We start from the raw sequence: 22582 nt of genomic DNA, 5'->3' as shown, positions 1-22582 counted from the left end.
GCCCTGCTCCTGTCCCCTCCCTTCACATTTCCTGTATCGCTGCCATGAAGATTCAAGCTCAGTCTTTTTTTTTTCTTTAAAGGACGACAGAGGGAGGAAGAAAGAGCAGGCGGGAGAATTATCAAAAATGTGGAAAGGCATGATCAAGACGGGATGAAGAAGGCCTCTGAGAATGATCTGGCTGCCGAGTGAACTCCTTCTTTCTCCCCGGTCAGGATCAGAGCAGAGTTACATTGCAGTGAAGCTTTGGTTCCTAGCACACACGGAAAGGCAACGATGAAGAGAGCTCCCTCTACATTTTGGACCTGGTTTCACTGTTGGTGTCCTCCAGGGAACTTTCACTAGGCACGTCTGCCTGGGGGCCTGAAACAAAGCACAAGGGAGTGAAACTTGCACTAGCACATCACCTTCAGCTCTTGCCCCAACTTCCTGTTTTAATGGCTGGGTTGTTTTCATAGGATCAGTTTACTGCATGCTGGCTTTTTTAAAAATAAGTAAATTTAATTTAGATTCCATAAAGTAAACCAAAACACCATGAAAGAAATAATCACCCAATTACAACAAGTTGAAAGCAGCACAAACATTTTCGTTAGGCTTACTGTACTACAAAACGTTACAAAAAATGCCCATTTCCCCCAAAAAACCTATTAGGTTATATCAGTGGTTTTCAACCAGTGTGCCGTGGCACCCTGGGCTGCCTTGAATGATTGTCATGGGTGCCATGGGCAACACTGGTCTCTGCCCCTCTTTCCTTCCCTCCCTCCTCTGATGCCCTCTCAAGTCTCTACCTCCCAAAGGCTTGCACAGCTGTTTGTTGCAGCAGCCCTGGCTACAAGCTCCATAGGTGAATGGTGCCTCTGGGGCTGGCCGGGGGTGCTGGTTGCCAGGATCTGAGGCGGCCTCAGAATAAGCAAGCAAGTGGGTGAGGGAGCCCAGGCAGCCAGTCCACCAGCCCTTGTTGTTGGGAATGAACAGACAAATTGGAAGCCAGGCAGGCACTGTTCTGGCCTTTCTTGTGCTTGCTGTGTGCAAGGCCTGCCTGGGAGCTGAGTACCTGGTGCTGAAGGAGAGCCTTTCCACCATGCTGGCCTGGCAGCCCCACTGTTGCCACTGCTGCCTCCCAATGTAAGGTGCTGGCCTCATGCTCACCTTTGACCTGTCTCCATTGGACCATTAAGGCTGGGGCCATCCTCTTCCCAGACCCATGTGGGGCAGTGTGAGGAGGCACCTCTCTTTGGGGCGGGGGGGAACAGCTCAGAGACCAGGGGTGGCAGCAAGAGCCGCCCGGAGGGCTCCCAAGGAGAGGGGAGAGGAGAGGAGCCTGAGGGAATGCCCCACAAGGGAAGGTGTTCGAAAAGGGGTGAGAGGCTGCCAGCTCTGCAGGCAAGGGGTGACATAACTGGGCTCCTGAGCCCCACAGGGGTGTCACAGAAAGATTGTGGTTGTTCAAGGGAGCCGTGGCCTCAAAAAGGTTGAAAACCTCTGGGTTATATGTATTCTTTTATAATTAAGTTAACTTAATCTTAATTAAGTTAACTTAATTAAATTAATCTTAATTTAAAAAAACTAAGATCATTGCCACTGGGCCCATCACCTCCTGGCAAATAGAAGGGGAAGAAATGGAGGCAGTGAGAGATTTTACTTTCTTGGGCTCCATGATCACTGCAGATGGCAACAGCAGTCACGAAATTAAAAGACGCCTGCTCCTTGGGAGAAAAGCAATGACAAACCTAGACAGCATCTTAAAAAGCAGAGACATCACCTTGCCAACAAAGGTCCATATAGTTAAAGCTATGGTTTTCCCAGTATGTATGGAAGTGAGAGCTAGACCATAAAGAAGGCTGATCGCTGAAGAATTGATGCTTTTGAATTATGGTGCTGGAGGAGACTCTTGAGAGTCCCATGGACTGCAAGAAGATCAAACCTATCCATTCTTAATGAAATCAGCCCTGAGTGCTCACTGGAAGGACAGATCCTGAAGCTGAGGCTCCAATACTTTGGCCACCTCATGAGAAGAGAAGACTCCCTGGAAAAGACCCTGATGCTGAGAAAGATTGAGGGCACAAGGGGACGACAGAGGACGAGGTGGTTGGATAGTGTTCTCAAAGCTACCAACATGAGTCTGACCAAACTGCGGGAGGCAGTGGAAGACAGGAGTGCCTGGTGTGGTCTGGTCCATGGGGTCACGAAGAGTCGGACACGACTAAACGACTAAACAACAACAATCTTTGTTACTATAGACCTTTATTCCCCCAAAACCATTTACGTCCAGTAGAAGATAAACTTTTCTCCCTCAAATTTTTAGCCACCATGCTCTTTGCAACCACAATAAGGTTGATTGCTATTTCTCGATCCTTTTCCAGAGTCACAGCATCGCTGTAAGTTTTACTGCATGTTTTAATTTTGATCTGGACTACTACTAGAGGCAGCGATGGCAAAAACAGCACATAGCAGCCCACTAAAGGCATGACTCAGGATGCGAAGGTTCACAGTTACCTCAGCAGGTCTACCACCCTCATAACTGTGAACCATGGATCTGAAGAGATTGTTAATAAACAGAGGCTTTTGGTTACAGATTTCTGAGAGCTTCAGGGAACTGCACTGGAATTATCTACCCATCATGCACTGGGGTGGCAATGCCTCCCTTGTAATGCTATTTTGGGAGTGGTTAACTATTCCTAAATATATAGGAAGACTTTCTCTCATACCCTCCAACATTTCTCTGGTGAAAATAGACACATCCCATCCCATAATGATAAATTTATTTATACTCCACACATTTTTACTAGTCAGTAAGACTTGATTTTTTTAACAGATCATTTTTTTTACAGAAAGACTCGTTCTTGCTGGTATAATATTAATATTTACAACCAGATGAAGGTTTCATTTTTGAAATAATAAATTTTCATAGTAGTTTTTACAGTTATATAAAAAATTACTGATTTGGTTATACTATTAGAAAGTATGCAAAGACAGGTAATTATGAAATAATTGTTTGTATTTGGACAACTTTTCTGCTGTACTTTATTGGAATGAGAAAAATAATCATTTCCATAATAACAATTTAAACAATTTATTTAACTAAAACAGTAACATTATAGCATATGTATCCATGTTTGTTAACTGATGTAGTTAAACGTTGTTGTTGTTGTTGTTGTTGTTTAAAAAAACAGACTGAGTTTTAGCCACATGAAAAACTTAAAACAAATCCTTATTTCCTGATGAATAGCCTTTGGACTATAATGTAACTTAAATAGAAAACTATCTTTAGAAATATTTTTCCTCCAAAAGCATTTTATTTTAAAAATCCCATTTAAATAAAAAAAAAAAATCTGATTTAAATCAAAATAATCCAATTTCAATTTTAAAAAACCGATTATTATTTTTAAAATCATTGATTGTTATCCACCCTGGTTTAAAACCATTTATATATCCCATTACACAGCCCCTCCCCGGCCCCACCTCTGAGACCCTAATGATCATTTTGCTACAGGGTTCCAACAAGCTTGACACAGAGCAAGTGGCAAAGTTTTTGATTATAGCTATGCTTATTAAACCTCTTATGATTGCCATGTGTGTGTGTGTTGAATTGATTTCTCAGCAGAGGCAGGTGTTGTCAATTGGGCCTTTTAAGTAGGAACACGTGATTGGGCTGGCTAGTTCCCAGATCCCCCTCCCAGTTACTATAAATATCTTGTGAGTTTAACCTGCCTGGCTGAACACCACCTCTGGGACCTGCCACTCAATTCTTTTGCATTTTACCTGTTTGGTATTTTAATCCCGAAGAAGTTAAATAAAAGCCTGGTAACAGTTTGTGTGCCATCTCTTGAAACCGGTTGGTGAATTTGGACAATATATACACTGTGTGTGTGTGTGTGTGTGTGTGTGTGTGTGTGTGTACGTACATACACACATACACATGCATGTGCTGCCCTGTATGGGAAGACAGGTTCTGGCAGATTGAGCATGAGAGACCAATAGTGGGTCCAATGGTCCAGAAGGTGGTTTCTGCACATGCTGTAGGGGGACGTGAGGGGCAGATGGGGCTCGTCAACTTGGGAAGCGAGCCCTTCTAGGAAAATAATAATAATTTATTATTTATACCCCACCCATCTGGCTGGGCTTCCCCAGCCACTCTGGGCGGCTTCCAAAAGAATATTAAAAGACTGTACTACATCAAACATTAAAAGCTTCCCGAAACAGGGCTGCCTTCAGATGTCTTCTAAAAGTCTGGTAGTTGTTGTTCTCTTTGACATCTGGTGGGAGGGCGTTCCACAGGGCAGGTGCCACTACCGAGAAGGCCCTCTGCCTGGTTCCCTGTAACTTGGCTTCTCACATTGAGGGAACCGCCAGAAGGCCCTCGGTGCTGGACCTCAGTGTCCAGGTAGAACGATGGGGATGGAGACGCTCCTTCAGATATAAGACAGTTGGATGGCGCCTTGTACCATAGCTATCAACTTTCCCCTTTTCTTGCAAGGAATCCTATTCGGAATAAGGGAATTTGCCTTTTAAAAAAAGGGGAAAGTTTACAGCTATGCCTTATGTGTCTCCTTCCGGCAACTCCTGCAGCCAAGCTGGTGCCAAACGCCTTGCTCTGCTTTCCTTTGGATTACACCAGCGAGCCCAAGACCTCCTTACACCCCAGGGAGGTCACTTCGGAGCTGTTAACACAGCAGTTTGACTTCACCCCCCGAGGGGCACCCCTTTGACTCTCGAGGCAGACAGATGCCTAGAGACGGACAGATTGCTTATTGTCTAGAATTCTAATTCTGTGGGTTTTTAGCTGCACTACTGTGCATTTTTATAAATGTTATCTACCGGGCATAATTGTCAATCGCTGTAAAATGGTCTGCTAATAAAGAAATTAAGCAAAGGTTCACAGCTTACTTTGGTGAGGCGTGGCAGACCCTCCATTAGCCAGGGCAACCCCCTGATCTGAAGCGGGCTCCCCGGCTGCTTCCGACAGCGGATCCTCTTCCTCCGAATCCATCAGCACAAGGATATCACTTGCATCTCGATTCCTACGGCGGTCGGAAGGACAGAAAGTTAAGAGAATGGTCAGCGGGACCTTTCCCTGCCTCCTCCTCCTCTTCAACAGGCAAGGAATTTTACGCCGTCTGCCCTCTCAACTGCATCTGCGAACAGGGTTTATCCCTCGCAGCACAAGGAAATAGACTGGGGTCTGTGGCAGACCTTGGGGTTTCAGATTTCAACGGTGCCCTGTGCGATGCCAAAATTCAGCACCCCCCTGCCTCTCACCCTCCATTCTGTGTTATATTTGTGGTGGCCCCTATGCCACTCCAAGGCTCTGAACCCAGTGCAACCAAACCAGTTGCACTCCCCTAAATCCGCCTCTGCTGGGGTTGTTACGCAGCTATATTGCAACTTGGGGGTGGGGATCTTGGTAGAGGTTTTTTCCCCATCAGCACAGATGCCTCTGTTGAATACAGTGGTACCTCAGGTTACATACGCTTCAGGTTACAGACTCCGCTAACCCAGAAATAGTACCTCAGGTTAATTTCTGTTCAGGATGAGAACAGAAATTGTGCTCCAGCGGCGCGGCAGCAGCGGGAGGCCCCATTAGCTAAAGTGGTGCTTCAGGTTAAGAACAGTTTCAGGTTAAGAACAGACCTCTGGAACGAATTAAGTACTTAACCCGAGGTACCACTGTAATGCATTTCACGAGGTAGACCGGACCACTGAAAAACGTCCATGTGTTAGTGGAAGCCACTGCAAGGACTCTGGCTAGCGCAATGGAGATTTCTCCCCTTCCCCAAGTCTCCTCTGAATCTGTTCTGGGAGAGGGTTGGGAGAACCCCCACACGATTCAATGGGTAGACCTGGCCACCAAAAAACACCCCAGGCATGTCAGATGCCCACTTGTCCATCCAGCTCCACATTTGTGACTCCAACTAGCAGCAGCTCAAGCAGTGAAAGGTCCTTGCCACAGCCTGCTACCCAACTCTTTTAACTCAGCGCTGGTGAACCTCAGACCCTGGGGCTGAATGCAGCCCCCCAGGCCTCTCAATGTGGCCCTCGGGACTTTCCCCAGCTACATCCCTGGCTCACAGCTTCAAGGGCTTCTGCCTTGCTTGAAAGTGGGCTTGATCTCCCATAATGCCTCTTGCTTGCTGGATGGAGGATAGTGAGGTGGTTTTGGATGCAGATACAGTGGTACCTCAGAAGTCAAACAGAATCCGTTCCGGAAGTCCATTCGACTTCCAAAACATTCGGAAACCAAAGCGCAGCTTCTGATTGGCTGCAGGAAGCTCCTGCAGCCAATCAGAAGCCCCGTCGGACATTTGGGTTCCAAAGAACATTCGCGAACTGGAACACTCGCTTCAGGGTTTGCAGCGTTCAGGAGCCAAAACGTCCGAGTACCAAGGCGTTCGGGATCCAAGGTACGACTGTACTAGCTTACTATACAGAGGCAAAATGTATGTTTCCTGTTCTGTCCACTTTTGTCCCTTGTCCCTCCCAAAAGGGGTTTGTGGCCCCTGGAAAGTTGCCCAACGAGGTTCCCCATCCCTGGTGAAGACAGTGCAGGGCCGGATGTGCCAACCGTCTGGGCAGCTTCACATACTCTGCCCAATTTGCCTCTGACCATGCCCACTGCTGGTATGCAGACCCCTAGGTGGTTGCCAAGAAGGGAATGGGGCCCTCTGGCTGTGGAAAATAGTTCCCCGTCACTGCTCTAATTAAGAGAAGCCAGGGATTGAACTTGCATACAAAACAAGCGATGCTGGTTAAGGACTTGCCCACTTAAGGAGACACTCACCTGAGCATGTTGGCTGGAAAAGAGAGAGAGAAAGAGAAAAGAAAGAAGAGGACACAGTTTGAGATCAATGGGTAAACATGCACTTGCTCAGAATGTACAACATACATCTGATGTGATGTCAAAGGGCATAGAGCTTGTGTTTCGCTACATTAAACTTGTGGTGTTTCTACAATTCTGGCCCAATCCGAGAGAACCCAAATCACAGGAGATACAGTGGCTTTTGTTAAATCCTTTTCTTGTATGTGCACATGTGTGCTGAAAGCCGCCGACTGGGTATCATATAAAATTAAATAGAGAGCCCAGATTTTGGTACTGGAATGAAGAGATTCATTGCACAGATTTCAATCCTGCCTTAAGTGGAGTTTCATAAACTGGGGTGCCATCACTGAAAAGACCACGTCTTTGACTGCTCTCCACTTCACCACTAGAAGGTGCCTGCATACAGTTCAAATACCCCTGTAGCAAGTTTTAGACTGGGAGGGGGCCACCTGTGACCCTCCAGATGTTGTTGAGCTACAATTTCCATCAGCCCCTGCCAGCATGGCCAATGGTCAGGGATGATGGGAGTTGTGATTTTCATAGGTTTTTTTTTAAAAAAAAAATTGTCGCCTGGAAGGGTTATTAGAGCTAGCTGTTTCTTACCTTTTGGGCACCAACGGGGTCCAGCGTATAGGAGGACTCCAGAGAGGACTAGAACACCCAGCAGCAATAGGACCACAATTGCACCCACTATGCCTGCGATGTTCACTGGCTCTGTGGCGGGAGGAGTGGTTTGGGGGGTGGGAAGAAAAGCAGTGAAATAGCAGTTCTGGCCTATTTAACGTCTTCATTTAAAATAAATAACTCACTGTCAATTAAATGTCTCAGGGATGCTTACACAGCAACCCAACGACAAATACCACAAAAGTGTAAGAATTTTTTTTAAAAATTAGAAAACTCTGGAGAAATAAACAGGCAGTAATTATTATTGATAACATTATTAATACCAATATAAGCCATCAATCCTTATCAATAATAATAATTGAAAGGAGCAGTGCAAAACAGCTTCCAAACTGCTGCTCCTTTCAACCTCTGATTTCAGCCTCATGCGCCCATGAGGCAGAGTTTATTTACCCAAATGGGGCAGAGTTTATTCTCCCCTAATGTATGTGGTTTTTTTTCTCTCCTGGGGCAACCGAGCCAGATAGACAGGATATAAATAATAAAAATTTTATTATTTATTATTTATTATTGTCTCCCTTTATCTTATCCCTTTCCAATATTCAGTAGTACCACGTTGCCTTTCCCCAGAACTCATATTACTTCTCAGGTTCTAGACTCTTCTGAGAAACAAAAACCGCCAAGAAGACTTCTTAAGAAGTGTCCTGCTGGATTAGGCCCAAGGCCCACCTAGTGCACCACCCTGTTCTCACAATGGCCAGCCCACAAACAGGACCTGAGAGAAATAACATTCCTCCCCACTTGTGACTCCCAGCAGCTGGTATCCAGGGGCCATGGAGTCAGAACTTGGCCATTGGCAGCCTTCTCCATCGTGAATGTGCCTAATAATCTTTTAAAAACCATCCAGGTTGGAGGCCAGCATTCTACATTGTGGGAGCAAATACCCCATTTAACTATGTGCTGTGTTTCTTTCATCTGCCCTAGATGTTGAGCTTCCCTGGACAGGCCCAAGTTCTAGTATTATGGGTGGTTGTGGAGGCACTGCCTTGTTTTCAGTTCAGGGTTTCTCCAGCTGCTTTTGGACTACAGCTCCCATCATCCCTGGCCACTGCTCTTGCTAGCTAGGGATGATGGGAATTGTAGTCCAAAAAACACCTGGAGCTCCAAATTTGGGAAACACTGTTTTAGTTTATTGTTCTTAAGACACTCTGTGCTCCTTCTGGGCCAAAGCGCAGGGTACAAATGCTCTAAAAGAAAGAATGAATAAACAAAGCATTTCCCACCCACCCCTTTACTGGCGCAACCTTCACCCCGCCTCGTTCCTTAGCATACCAGCGGCCTGCCATTTTAAAGGTTATCTGCTTACCGATCACGGTGAGGTAAACATACGCCTCCTTCAGCCCCAGGGGGTTCTCAACCTTGCAAATGTACAAACCGCTGTCCGCGCCGTGAGAACAGTTCTGGATGACCAGAGTGGAGACGTTGCCCTTTTGGCTAACCAGAAACCTCCCGCCGGAACGGATCTCCGTCTGGGTCCGGGAGACGTTGCGCAGCCAGGAAATATTGGCAGGGGGGTTTCCGGCACTGGCCTGACACGTCATCCTGGTGGCTCCCCCTACGAAGCAGCTCCTCATGGGGTCGGACACAAGCGAAGGGGCCTCTAAACCAGAGGAAACACAAGGCGGGGGGAGGGGGAGAGTGATTGAAACAGTGATGGTCAACTTGGGATGGCTTTAAAATAGGGTTTTATCAGTCTGTTGACTCACCCAGCCTCACGGTGCAGGCCTGGCTGGTCTGCTGCAGCAGGTGGATCCCGCGGCACACAAACTCCTTCCCAGAGAGCAGAGGCGAGCCGTTCAAAGCAACCACATTGGTGTCCGCAATGCCCGTCATGTTACTGTCCCGGCTCAGGTTTCCCAGATTGGTCCACTGAAGCATGGGGTGTGGGTAACCCCCAGTCCAGCTGCAAAGGAGTTGCACCCCTCCAGAGTCTTCCGCAGAGGTCTGAGCCCAGCATCGAGGCAGTGATGGCGGAGGATCTGAAGAAGGCATAGAAATTCACAAGATTAACAGGTGGAGGTGTTCTGCAATCTTTAAAACCTTACAGGCCGCAGCTCAGTGGTACAACATCTGCTTTGCAGGACAGCTTTAATCCCCGGTGGCATCTCCAGGTAGGGCCTGGGGGGCAAGACTCCCTGCCTGAAACCCTGGAGAGCTGCTGCCAGTCAGTGTAGGTAATACTGAGCTGGATGGGCCATTGGAAGGCAGCTAATGGATGCGGGTGGCACTGTGGGTTAAACCACAGAGCCTAGGACTTGCCGATCAGAAGGTCGGCAGTTCGAATCCCCACGACAGGGTGAGCTCCCATTGCTCGGTCCCTGCTCCTGCCAACCTAGCAGTTCGAAAGCATGTCAAAGTGCAAGTAGATAAATAGGTACTGCTCCGGCGGGAAGGTAAATGGCGTTTCCGTGCGCTGCTCTGGTTTGCCAGAAGCGGCTTAGTCATGCTGGCCACATGACCCGGAAGCTGTACGCCGGCTCCCTCAGCCAATAAAGCGAGATGAGCGCCGCAACCCGACTTGGTCATGACTGGACCTAATGGTCAGGGGTCCCTTTACCTTTACCTTTTTAAGCAGAACATCTGGATCTGTGTCGGATCCATAGCACACTGTGTGGATTTTTGATTTTTTTAAAAAACAACAATGATGCAATGGTTTAATATGCTTTTTTACAATTGGTGTCCGTCCCCATTCCATTTTTTCTGCACTGCTGTTTCTGCAACCTGCCTCAGAATTTAGACATGAAATCAGAACTGAAGATATTCAGCTCTCTCCTTAACACTGCCTGTTAAAACTTGGGGTACGATTTCTTGTTTTGTTTTTGTAATAACCTCCAAAAAATAATAATAGCAGATGTATGCACCCAGCTGAAATCCCAAGATATGCAGTGAAAATCCAGCATGAAAACACAGTCAGCTGTCCAAAGCATAGGGTGTGATTTAACCTCAAGCCACCCGAAAGGTATGGGTGTCTGCAAAAGTTCAGGATTGTTTTTCTTAATTCTTGCGACCCATTAAAAAAATGTTATTATCCCAGAATGACTTTCAGAGGCTTTGGACAGGTCATTTGAGAAATATGGCAGACGGCAGAATGAAAGAGCTGAACTGAGCTGCCTCCTCCCTGGGCTTAGCCCCAGAACCTGTTTTTCAACACGAAAGCTCCACAGGCAAAACAAATAAGATTCCTGTGTGCATTATTGTAATAAGGGATGGGCAGGGCGGGCTCTCTAGGTGAAGCTGGGTAAAGGGCAGAGCCAAAGAGACCAAACATTCACCTGCTCTTCCGCAAAAATACAGTCGTACCTTGGTTCTTGAACAGAGTCTGTCCGACTCCCGGAACTGTTCAAAAACCAAGACGCGGAGCATCCTGCAGCTAATCGGAAGCCGTGGAAGCCGCGCCAGATGTTTGGCTTCCAGAAATCGTTCAAAAACCAGAACACTCACTTCCGGTTTTCAATCGTCTGGGAGCCAAAACGTACACGTTCCAAGGCGTTCGGCAACCAAGGTACAGCTATATATAAGCCTGAGAGGATTTTTTATTTGGGGGCCATTGTGCATGTACAAAACAATCTAGTGTTCACATACGAAGGTCCCCTCCCCATTTCATTCTCCGTTCTCCCAAGCCTAATTTTCATCAGTGTGTCCCTTGAAGCAGAGGTTAGGAACCTACAGCCTGCAGGCTTGATTAGGCCCACTAGGCCTTCCCATTTGGCTCAGCAGGATGTTTGGGCCAAGCCATGTCCAACTGCCCTACAGGTTATATATGTTTTTGGAGCAGGGCAGGTAAAGACATGGCTGGCCATGGGGAGCTGGGGTGTTCAGGCTTGAAGCAGGCATGAGCAATCCGCACCCCACCAATTTCACGTGGCCCTCAGCAAGCGAACAGTTCAGACTGTTGTAATTGAAGCAAGACCACCTCCATCTTTGCTGTAGCTGAAGCAAGACTAACGCCATCTTCTTGCAGGCTGGCACCATCATCATGTACAGTGGAACATCGGGTTACCGATGCTTCAGGATACAGACTCTGATAACCCAGAAATAGTACCTTGGGTTAAGAACTTTGCTTCAGGATAAGAACAGAAATTGTGTGGCGGCAGGAGGAGGCCCCCATTGGCTAAAGTGGTACCTCAGGTTAAGAACAGTTTCAGGTTAAGAATGGACCTCCAGAATGAATTAAGTTCTTAACCTGAGGTACCACTGTATTCTCCTTGTATTCGTGCTGAAATCATGCAAACATGAGGGACAGAGAAAGTGCAAACCACAAGGGGTGTGTGTAAAGGAAAATTTTAAGGGCATGACCTTTAAAACAGGGGTATAAACAGGAAAAATGCTTAGCTAGATGAAGTGTGGAAACATCAGACTTTGCGGTTAAGACTCTTATCACTGGGTGTCTGGCAGGTCTAATCTATACAACTATCAAAACTGTGTGTAAACAGAGGTCTGGGTTCTGTCTCCGGTCGCTTCCCTGATCAGTTGCAGCAACCTTTCGTGCAAGAAATAAAATTTTGCTTTTAGAGAATCCTCGGGCGTCACTCAACGTTGTTGGTGACTAAGGCACTCGGTTGCTACAGACTTTAGGTGGCGTTTTTCCCACATCAAGACCTCCAGCAAGAGCAATCTGTCCCTTTCCTGGCACTGGGTGGGGAGCAAAGGTGAGAGAGAAAAGGGGGTGTTGGGAAGAGAGAGAATGAGAGAGGAGGGGTGTCAAGGAGAGAGAGAGAGGGAGAGAGAGAGAGAGAAGGGGGTGTTGGGGAGAGAGATGGAAAGAGAGATAAGCAGAAGCCCACCCTCTTTTCACTCTGCTTTCATCCACTCTATGCTTTTGTTTCATAACAGAGTTCCCTCAAGGGCTGCATTCCCTCAGGACCCTCATAATAGGGTTTCAAGGCCTAAGCAGTTTAGGATCAGGATATACAAGAAAACACCATCTTTGATGCTGAACTTGACAGCCCACGGGCATCATCACTGGGGGGCCCACGGCAGCCTCCCTGCCTTCAGAGGTTAGGTGGGTGGTGTCGTGGTTAAACTGAAGGCCTGGGGGTGCATAGGAAGCTGCCCTCGGCTTACTTGGCGAGCTCAGTGGTCCAGTATCTGCTTTCCTTCCTGGCGCAGAGGAAGCTGCCTTATGCCGAGACCGTTGTTCCATCTAAACTCAGTACCATTGACACCGGCAGCAGCTTTCCAGGCAGGGCCTCTCTCTTTCTCTCTTTCTAATTTATTTAATCAATTTTTCGATACAAACATCAAGTGGTACCTCGGGTTAAGTACTTAATTCGTTCCGGAGGTCCGTTCTTAACCTGAAACTGTTCTTAACCTGAAGCACCACTTTAGCTAATGGGGCCTCCCGCTGCCACTGCGCCGCCGGCATGCGATTTCTGTTCTCATCCTGAAGCAAAATTCTTAACCCGAGGTACTATTTCTGGGTTAGCGGAGTCTGTAACCTGAAGCGTCTGTAACCTGAAGCGTCTTTAACCCAAGGTACCACTGTACAACAAAAACAATAACAACAGTAATAACACAATTTGACAATTCAGATTTGGATACACTGATATACCTATGACTACACCTTTTTAAATAATATTTTCCCACCTCTCTCCCCTCCCTCTACTTCCTACCACTATCCGTCTGATCGCTTAAATATTCGTTCCAGATTTCTTCATATTTATCCATTCTTATTTTGCGTCGACATGCAATTCATTCGTATGCAGCTAATCAGGCAGGGCCTCTCTCCCAGCCCTTCCTGGAGAGGAACGCAAGACCTTCTGCATGCAAAGCAGATGTCCTGCCATTGAATCACTTCTCCTGTCCTAGGAGACTTCCCTATTGTCCGTACAGACCAGCAGCAGCCCTCCAGGGTTCCAAGAAAGGGCAATTCCCAGCTAGGGTTGGGTGATATATCGATATAGCCTCCAAAACTGGTTTGAATTCCATATCGAAATATCAGTTTCATAGTTTTTGACCTGGTAATGTATCGCAAACGGGGTTTTTGAGCAGGAACTCGGGGGAAACTGAGTTCCCTAACCTTTTAAAAATCAAATAATTATTTTTTGTCGGGGGGGGGGTGGAAGCTGGAATGGATATACACCCAATGCCTGAGCCAAAAATCCACCCTATATCTGTAATCAATAAAGTTGTACCCATTTCTAACCCAGATTATTTTCTGCTTCAATTTATTCATCACATATTACATTTAGCCACTGCCGGGGGGGGGGCAGGGAGCACTGTGACTGGGCCTGCAACAAACAAGCTTACTTTGTTGTAAGTTTCCCCACCTTTTTTCCAGAAAAAAAGCATTGGTCACAAATCATGGGGGGGGGGGTTTCGCTGTGCAAAAAATCACAATGTGGGGGAAACCATCAAGCCAGCCCATGCCTCTACATAGATCCATCTTTATTTCAGACATTGTGATATATCAGAATATCACAACATTTAGCTGGTGATATATCACGATGCTGAAAACCAGATATTGCCCGGCCCTACTGTTTTCCTCTACATAGTTCCATCCTTATTTCAGACATCGTGATATATTGATGTATCACAATGTTTAGCTGGCCCATCATGTTCTGTGGGATGCGGGCCACCGTACTGAGTGCTTTTAAGGCAAAACTCTGCAACGACCCTATGCAAGTGTTTCCTATTAGTATACGTACAGTAGATCAGGAGTTCACGGGTGACGGTCTGCTGCCGGTGGCTGAGCAGGTTAGTTGCCGAGCACGAGTAATTTCCTTGCAAGCTGGGCGACAAGTTGTAGAGGGTAAAGTAGCTCAGGGAGCTGTTGACTTCTGTGAAGGGCTCCTGCCCGGAGCCAGACTGGGAGAAATCCCATTTGGTCGCAGAGGTTGGGCGGGAGTCGCTGGTGCAGGAGAAGTTGAGGGTCCCGTGTCTCTGGGCATAGAGTGTGCCGTTTGGTAGCGCTGTGGCAGGACCGATGTTGACATTCACCTTGGTGGGGCCACCTGGAAAGCAGGTGGAAGAGACAGGTACTTAAAAAAAAGAAAAAGGATATACAGTGGTACATCAGAAGTCGAATGGAATCCGTTCCGGAAGTCTGTTTGACTTCCAAAATGTTCGGAAACCAAGGTGCAGCTTCCGATTGGCTGCAGAAAGCTCCTGCAGCCAATCAGAAGCTGCACCGGATGTTCGGGTTCCAAAGAATGTTTGCAAACCAGAACACTCACTTCCAGGTTTGCGGTGTTCGGGAGCCAAAACATTTGACTCACAAGGCGTTTGGGATCCAAGGTACGACTATACTGTTAAAAGCTGTTTAACTATCTCATATTGCTTCCAACAAATCACCAAATTGTTGGAGAGGTTGTGGGAACAAAGGGAGCAGCTTCCTATTTCTGGTGGCAATGCAGGGTACTTTATTCTGGAATGAACTTTATCAAGGGATACCTACAGCTGCCAATAAGTATCCTATCAGGGGATTATCTCTCAAGTCCATATTACCATCTGCAAATAAATTTTGTAAAACTCAGCCAGATGCTCCAGGACTTTTCTGAGAAACCTTGGGTGTTTGACCTTGGCTGTAAAGGGCACTGTCCGTGGTCCTGAACCCAGACCTTGCTCTCCCTCCACTGGGCTATGAAGGCAAACAACTGTATTAATCATTGAATCATAGAATTGGAAGGGACCCTGAGTGTCATCTTGTCCAACCCCCTGCAATGCGGGAATATTTTGCCCAATGCGGGACTCGAACCCACATCACAGGCAGTGGAGGTAGAGCATAGCCACTGTGGCTAGCAGCCATTGATAGCGTTCTAGTCCACGATTTAATCCTTTAAAGCTTAGTATTGGCTGCACCGCCTGGGAGCAGCTGTCCAGGGTTTCAGTCAGAAGTCTTTCCCCAGCCCTACCTGCAGATACCAGTGACCAAGCAGATACTCTTGCACTCTGCTTTCCCTAGAAATAAAGCAGGATTCTAGTCCTCATGGCTCCAATTAAGGATAAAACAGGAGCATAGGGTGCTGCCTTACACCGAGTCAATCCACTGGTCTGTCAGCCTCAGAACTGGCTGTGCTGGCATCCCAAGCAGCTGTTCCACCACTGATCTCCCCCAGTGAGTTTTGCTGCTGAGAGGTGGGGAGGAGGAGTTTGCCCCACATGCGGGCTAGAGACAAAGGAATATAGGAAGCAGCTGTCTCCCAACTCCTGCTCCTTTTAGCTGGAAATATGTGGGGGGGGGGAGCTAGCCAACCTAACCGGAAGAGTCCGCGACCAGAAGGAGGAGGAGTATCAGGAAGAGTGGAATAGATTTAATGATTATCTAGTTAAATTTGTTGTTAAATTAACTGAAAATAGCTTGCAGATACTTAATTGGCTTAGGATTTTATTTATGTTAAGTGATGAATTAATACGTTTAATTCCATAAGGTGAAGATTTAAGGATGTTAATGTTTAAGTCAAATTTCATAAGAATTGGGATTTGGAAAACTGTTAAAAGGGCATGCAATGAAATTCAACCAAGGGGAAGTGAGGAAGTCACTTAACAAAGTTAATAAGTGTAATTTTCAATAAGGCTATGATTTTTGTTTGTTTGTCTTGTGTGTTTGTTTGTTTGTTTGTTTATAATATTGTGAAAACTAATTTAAAAAATTGGGGGGGGGGAGGAAATATGTGGGGTAGGGAGAGGGTCCACACACACAAACACCCCACATGCAAAAGAGCTGCTCTGCCCTAAAAGGGGATGCCAGCTTCCATCTGCAAAGATTCCTGAAGGTTCAGCAATTTCCAGTTTTCTGCAGTGGTTCATCAGGGCCTTTGGAAACAAGGCAAGCAGCCCTCTCCCTGTCCCTCCCTGCATGGCAGATATCTGGACTTCGGTCCAGGCTGCACTGACATGCTTCCCCATGCTGGCCCCCAGCCTCAAGGTCGCAGCCTTTCGGAGCTGTAACGTCCTGCAACGAAAAAGGTGCCACCCTCTGTTCAGCTCGCTCATGCTTCACGATGACCAACAAAGCACACCTCAAAAGCAAACAGGGTGCTGTGCAAGGAACGAAGCCAGGAAGTAAGGAGGCGGTGAACCAGTTAGTAAGAAAATACCAGAGCTCCCAAGAGGGGGGTGGCAGTTAGGGGGACTTTGCTGAGGAAGGATGAGGAGGAGAGGTCATTGTGAAGTTTTAATGGGTATCTGTTCTGCAAGGGCTGCGTACCAGACCTTCCTGGAGCAATCTAGTCATCTCCTTTGCAAAAGAGGCTGCTGGCCATTGGAATCATAATAGTAATAGTAATAATAATTATTAAAATTGTTGTTGTTGTTGTTGTTGTTTGCATCCTGCACATCAGACTGGGTTGCCCCAGCCATTCTGGGTGGTTTCCAACGTGTATACAGCCATACCTCGTGTTGCATTTGCTTCAGGTTGATCGTTTTCAGGTTGCATCCCGCGGCGACCCAGAAGTACTGGAAAGGGTTACTTCCGGGTTTCGTCACTCGCGCATGCGCAGATGCTCAAAATGACATCACACGCATGCGCAGAAGCAGCGGATCATGGCACGCACAGACGCGGGTTGCGTTCTGCTCTAGAATGGATCCCGTTTGCAACCAGAGGTACCACTGTACAAACATAATCTGATAAAAACAAATCATCTGACCTATCTTCCTACATTACTACAAAGACCATTTGGTCAACCAAGAAAGCTGCTTGAAGTATGCAAGAAGAGGCTTTGAGACCAGGCCAATGGTCCATCTAGCAACCTCTTCTCATGGTGCCCCCCCCCCCGCCGATGCCCATAGAAAACCCTTAAGCAGGGCCGGAGTACAAGAGCCCTCTCCCCTCCCAAGAGGTGAGAAACCGTGTTGGCCAGCAGGTAATGGATTTCCCCACCTGCCTTGTCCTACCCTTCAACCCCAGGAGCCTTCAAAAAGGAGCTGTTTCCAGAGGAAGATCCCTGAGGGAAGAGAGACTCGTGTTTGCCATCAGGGGGTGGTTGGTTTCATTTGGGCTGCCCCACCTCCAGCCCGAGGAACATTCAGAAGGGAGTTGCTGCCACAGGCATCCTGTGTATTCTAATGAAAGGAGTGAAAGTTTATGAGTCATGGGCGTGTGATGAATGTGTGTATGAACTTAACAGTGCTTAGTTCATTCTTTAGTTGCTAATTTATTAATGTTAATATCATGTTATAGATTATAAATGCTGTATTGATTTGTTAATCATTTACAGTGGTACCTCAAGTTACAAACGCCTCAGGTTACAAACGCTGGCTCCCTCGGCCTATAGAGGAAGATGAGCTTGCAACCCCAGAGTTGTCTGTGACTGGACCTAACGGTCAGTCTTACCTTTAACTTAGCAAAAACGTACAGAACAAGCACAAACATCTGCTGGAAATGTAAAGAAAAGAAGGTACCTTTTATCATATGTGGTGGTTGTGCGAGGTAATAAAAACTTTCTGGGAGATGATATATAATGAAATGAAAAAAATGTTTAAAATAATGTTTGTTAAAAAACCTGAAGCCTTTTTATCAGGAATTATAGGTACTGAGATACCAAAGGATCAGAAAAGTACATTTATGTATGCGACAACAGCCGCACGTATGCTATTAGCCCAGAGACTGAAAGAAGAAACAATGGATAACTCAGATGGATAAAAAAAAAGTGGATAACGGATTGATATGCAGTTGTAAATGTTGATATTAGGACTCATGGAAGGGATAGAGGGAGGTCCTAAGATTCAGAGCAATCTCTTTATATGGATTTGCAATTGATTTTGTTGTACATTTATTTTCTTTCATTTTTCTTTTTTTTTAATCAAATAAAAATTATTATAAAATAATAAAGAGAAATGCCAAGCAAAGAAGACAGCAACTTACTGGCAACGAGCAACTGAATCCTGTGTCTGTGGTCTGTCTCGTTCAGGACTTCTCTGCAGGTATAGTTGCCTTCGTCCTGCAGCCGCAAGCCTGAGATGTGGAAGGAGCTGTTCCTCACCAGGGAGAAGCGAGCGTCGGAAGGGAGGCTGCCATCCGATGAGAAGAGGATGGGGATCTTTCCTGGGTCCCCGTGAAACCATTCCACCTTGACCGCTCGCGGAGACACATTCCGGCACACGAGGGTGGCGTTTCCTTCCACCTCCCCAATCACCACCTCCTCTGTCCCTGTGGGTGGCCGAAGGGGAAAGAAAAATCACTGCATTCATTCATGCAAAGCAGTGGCATATTTATTTCCAACATTTGTATGCCACTGTTTCCTCTGAGGAGCTCAAGCAGCAGGAAAAGGTAGAAACCAGCTCTACCATCTTGCAAGACAGGGTTAGCTGCAACGCCAGAGGGGAGAGGAGACTGTGGCCCTCTCCAGAGATTTGTAGGGCTCCAGCTCACATCATCCCTGACCATTGGCCATGCTGGCTGAGGCTAAGGAGGGAGTCCAGCGGTGTCTTTATACCTGTCAGTATACCTGAAGGAGCGTCTCCACTTCCACCGTTCAGCCCGGACACTGAGGTCCAGCTCCGAGGGCCTTCTGGTGGTTCCCTCACTGCGAGAAGCCAAGTTACAGGGAACCAGGCAGAGGGCCTTCTTGGTAGTGGCACCTGCCCTGTGGAACGCCCTCCCACCAGATGTCAAGGAAATAAACAACTGTCTGGCTTTGAGAAGACATCTGAAGGTAGCCCTGTTTAGGAAAGTTTTTAATGTTTGATGTTTTATTGTATTTTTAATATTTTGTTGGAAGTCACCCAGAGTGGCAGGGTATGTATAAATAAATAAATAAATAAATAAATAAATAAATAAATAATAATAAAAGAACTATAACTTGAAGAACTTGTGCTTGAGCTGGCTTCATCCTCCTCCCTCCCCTTCCTTTTTTCCCTTGTGCGCCATGTGTCTATTTTATTTTCTTGAAGATCCTGAGTTTGAAGACAAGGACCGTCTTGGAACTGTCTTTTGTAAGCCACACTGGGAGTCATTTCATGTACTCTAAAGGGTGGGATGTAAATGCTCTAAATAAACAAGCAAGCAAAGGTGTTGAGGGCAAACAACAAAGGAGACACAGATTGTAGACTTCTTGGCCAGTGTGAGGAACAGGATACAGGCCAAAAATGGTTCCTGGGTCTTCTCCATCAAGACACTTCTTATGGGTAGAGAAGGTTTCCACTGAAACGTGACTTTGCATCCACCCATTCCTTTCCTCAGCAAAATCATCTCAGGGCACTTGTTTATCGTGCTGTTCGATTTCTGTCTGGCACCGTCTTTCAACACAGCAGACCCATTACTGTTCCTTGGACTGCTGCCCTACAACTGCCAAACCATCATTTCACATTTATAAAGCGTCCACCCTGCTGCGTACGTGGATTCAAAGGCTGCAGCGGACCAGGCGGACGATGACTCATCTCCAAAGTAAAGCTAAGCAGGTCCAAAACACAGCAGCCAGATTGCTGGCTGGGGTTCCTTCGAGATCTCACATAACCCCTGTTTTAAAGCAGGTTGCCCGTTCATTCCCAGACCCAATTCAAGGTGCACATGTTAGTGCCTAAAGCCCTACACGACTCAGGCCCCAAATACCTGAAAGACCACCCCCATCCCTACAAACCCGCTCAGTGCTAAGATCAGCAGAGGGGGCCGCTTGGTAGTTCGACCGCCCTCAAAATCTTGGAGTGGGTTGGTGCCGAAATGAGGGCCTTCTCGGTGGTGTCCCCTGAGTTGTGGAACTCCTTCCCCACAGAGATGCATCTGGAACCTTCATCATGCAGCTGTCAGAGGATGCTGGAGATGCAACCTTTTACCCCTGGCCTTTGACACTAGAGAAGTACATTTGGGGAACCCACCTTATTTCTGTGATTGTAAAGGTGCTTTTAAACTGTTGCTCATATTGTGTTTTAATGTGCCATAGGGCTTCACCCCCTATCCTACCCCATGCCCCCCCTAAATCTGATCTGGATTTCTCTCCAACCACTGCTGTTTATTAATATTGTATTTAAAAAAACAACAGCAGCAGCAGCAGCAGCCCCAAAGTTAAAAACAACAGACCAACAGATTCCAATTAACAGGAGCCAGTTATTGCCAGTGTTTTGACAGCCAATCAATGTGGGGTGCCGTAGGCAGAAATTTGGCCTTACTGCAGAGATCTGGGTCAGTTTGTTGGTTATAACTTTGGATTTTAATTTTAATTTTTACCTACCGCATTTTCCTTTTTCCTGTAAACTACCTTGATCATTATTTGACAGAAATGCAGAATATAGATACTAAACTCTCTCCCTCTCCCTCTCTCTCTCTCTCTCTCTCTCACACACACACACAGAGGCTACTGGAGATAAGATAACATTTGTTCAGTTATTTATCTTCATTTTTGGCAGGCAGTGCGGTTAGGAGAAAACAGCACAATCCCAGGTCTACTCAGAGGCAGAAGTCCTGCTGAATCCAATGGCAAGTACTTTTAAGTACAGGACTGTATATGTTCTTACATACTTGGTGGTTGCAATGAACTAAAGAAGGTGGAATCTAGGAGTGGGGCGCATGACTGAGATAGATGATGATGATGATGATACAAAAGCAGTTACTTTGTTTATGGATAGTTCCTACAGTCCAGCGCTGAGCATTAGGGGAATTTGTACCACTGTTTGTTTGTTTGTTTTATTTACAAATCATTGTTTTTAACTGACTGCATGCCACCTGGGCAATCTAGATGACAAATCATCCGTATACACAACAATATCAAATTATGTATCCTATGGTTGCATATCACGCTTGGAACGCTTCAGAAGGAAGCAGGGTTTATTATATAGTTATAAATAACTATAAAGTCCGTTCCAGATCATTGGCAGGGCCAGAACAGAGCTTGTGCCCTATTGCAAGAAAGACTGCCGTAATAAATGCTGTTGTTTCTTTTTCCTCCTTGCTTCTGTTACAATTGCAAATTGGGGGGGGGGGGGAGAGAGGAGGGAAGTTTTCTTTATTTTTTAAAAAATAAAGGGCCACTGCCCTTAAATCTGCTACCAGCTGAAGTGGGGGCGGGGGGCGATGTCAATTGTTTTCATGCTGTATTTAACATTTTTGCAACCAGCGCGCTGGGACATTAGGCTACTAATACTGGGGAACCGACTTATCCCCCTCACCCCACTAGTAACTTCGGAAGTAGGGAAGGTGTCTCGGGCTGTTTGTTTCAGGCACCTCTCGCATTCCCCGGGCGCGCCCAACAAACGCGCAAAGGAAGCCCCGCGGCGGGACACGGATCGCCCCGTCCCCACGTGCGCCCAAGCCCGGACCTCGCATACCGACCTGCGGCGATGCCTCGACCCAAGCAGAGGAGCAACGAGAAGGAGGAGAGGAGTCTGGCGGCCAATCCACACGCCATGGCAGCCTCGGCTGCAGCAGCCGAAGCGACCCGGCGGTGCCCCGGAGGCTGCGATGGGGAGGGACGGAGAAGGGAGGCGGGGGAGACCTTCGGCGGCTTCCCCGCCCCGTCGTGGGCGGACCCGGGCCTTGACCCCCTTTGCTAGAGGCTGCGGTGCTCGGCTCCATTTCTCCGCCTAGCGTCGGCTCTGGGGAAGGAGCCTACTGGAGACGGAGCTCCTGGGGAACTCCGATGTGCGCTTCATCTGACGCTTTTATGTCCTGAACCCCCTTCGATCTTCGGGTGAAGGGCGACATACAAATTTACTGGATCCCAGCATCGTAGAGCTGGAAGGGACCCAAGGGTCATCTAGTCCAACCCCGTGCAATTTATTAGATGAAAAAATAAATCCTAAATACACCCACGCAGGGGGCGGGGGCAACACGAATCAGTGCCTGATTAAACCCCTTGGAGACCCCTAGGCAGTCGAAATTGGAGGGGGGGCTCGCAAATTATCTCCTAATACGTTTTTGGTTTTACCAACCAACAATTTTAATAAACCAATTTCGAGATCAAATCAATATTATTTTGATCTGTTGTCACAGGCAGGCCCCCCCAAAAGTCATGGGGCCCATAGGCCAGTGTTTATTCTGCCTATTTGGTAATCTGGCACGGACTTGAATAAAATATTGGGGTGCCCGGGTAAGCCCCGCCGTGCATAATCAATCACAATATGGGGAAAACACACACCATTTGAATAACAATGCCCATCGACTGGGGGGGGGCGACCCGTCAAATATTTTATTGGAAGGGACGAAGGAGCTGG

At 47.0% G+C, this 22582-nt stretch overlaps 1 protein-coding gene across 1 annotated transcript; it reads right to left on the bottom strand.

The window, feature by feature from the left end:
• Window positions 1–214: 214 nt before the first annotated feature.
• Window positions 215–21851, bottom strand: VSIG10 (V-set and immunoglobulin domain containing 10). The gene is made up of 9 exons (XM_028710149.2): window positions 21702–21851; window positions 18303–18587; window positions 14146–14451; window positions 9205–9477; window positions 8805–9098; window positions 7421–7531; window positions 6779–6791; window positions 4888–5021; window positions 215–363 (listed from the first exon to the last, which is right to left on the bottom strand). Exons 1-9 carry the CDS (start codon window positions 21775–21777, stop codon window positions 293–295), a joined length of 1563 nt encoding a protein of 520 aa, XP_028565982.2. The 5' UTR covers window positions 21778–21851; the 3' UTR covers window positions 215–292.
• Between the last annotated feature and the right edge of the window lie 731 nt (window positions 21852–22582).

Source organism: Podarcis muralis, chromosome 16 (assembly GCF_964188315.1).
Source record: "Podarcis muralis chromosome 16, rPodMur119.hap1.1, whole genome shotgun sequence".
In the NCBI taxonomy this organism is placed as follows: Eukaryota; Metazoa; Chordata; class Lepidosauria; order Squamata; family Lacertidae; genus Podarcis; species Podarcis muralis.
This window is presented reverse-complemented; position numbering and strand designations above follow the sequence as displayed.

What these genes read in the sequence shown, in the direction of transcription:
- VSIG10 (XM_028710149.2), bottom strand. Translation starts at nt 21,777, where the DNA reads ATGGCGTGTGGATTGGCCGCCAGACTCCTCTCCTCCTTCTCGTTGCTC. An exon ending in GATTCAGTTGCTCGTTGCCA is followed by an intron (nt 14,452 to 18,302) that starts GTAAGTTGCTGT and finishes CCTGCTTTCCAG; the next exon opens with GTGGCCCCACCAAGGTGAAT. An exon ending in GGCCTGCACCGTGAGGCTGG is followed by an intron (nt 9,099 to 9,204) that starts GTGAGTCAACAG and finishes CCTCTGGTTTAG; the next exon opens with AGGCCCCTTCGCTTGTGTCC.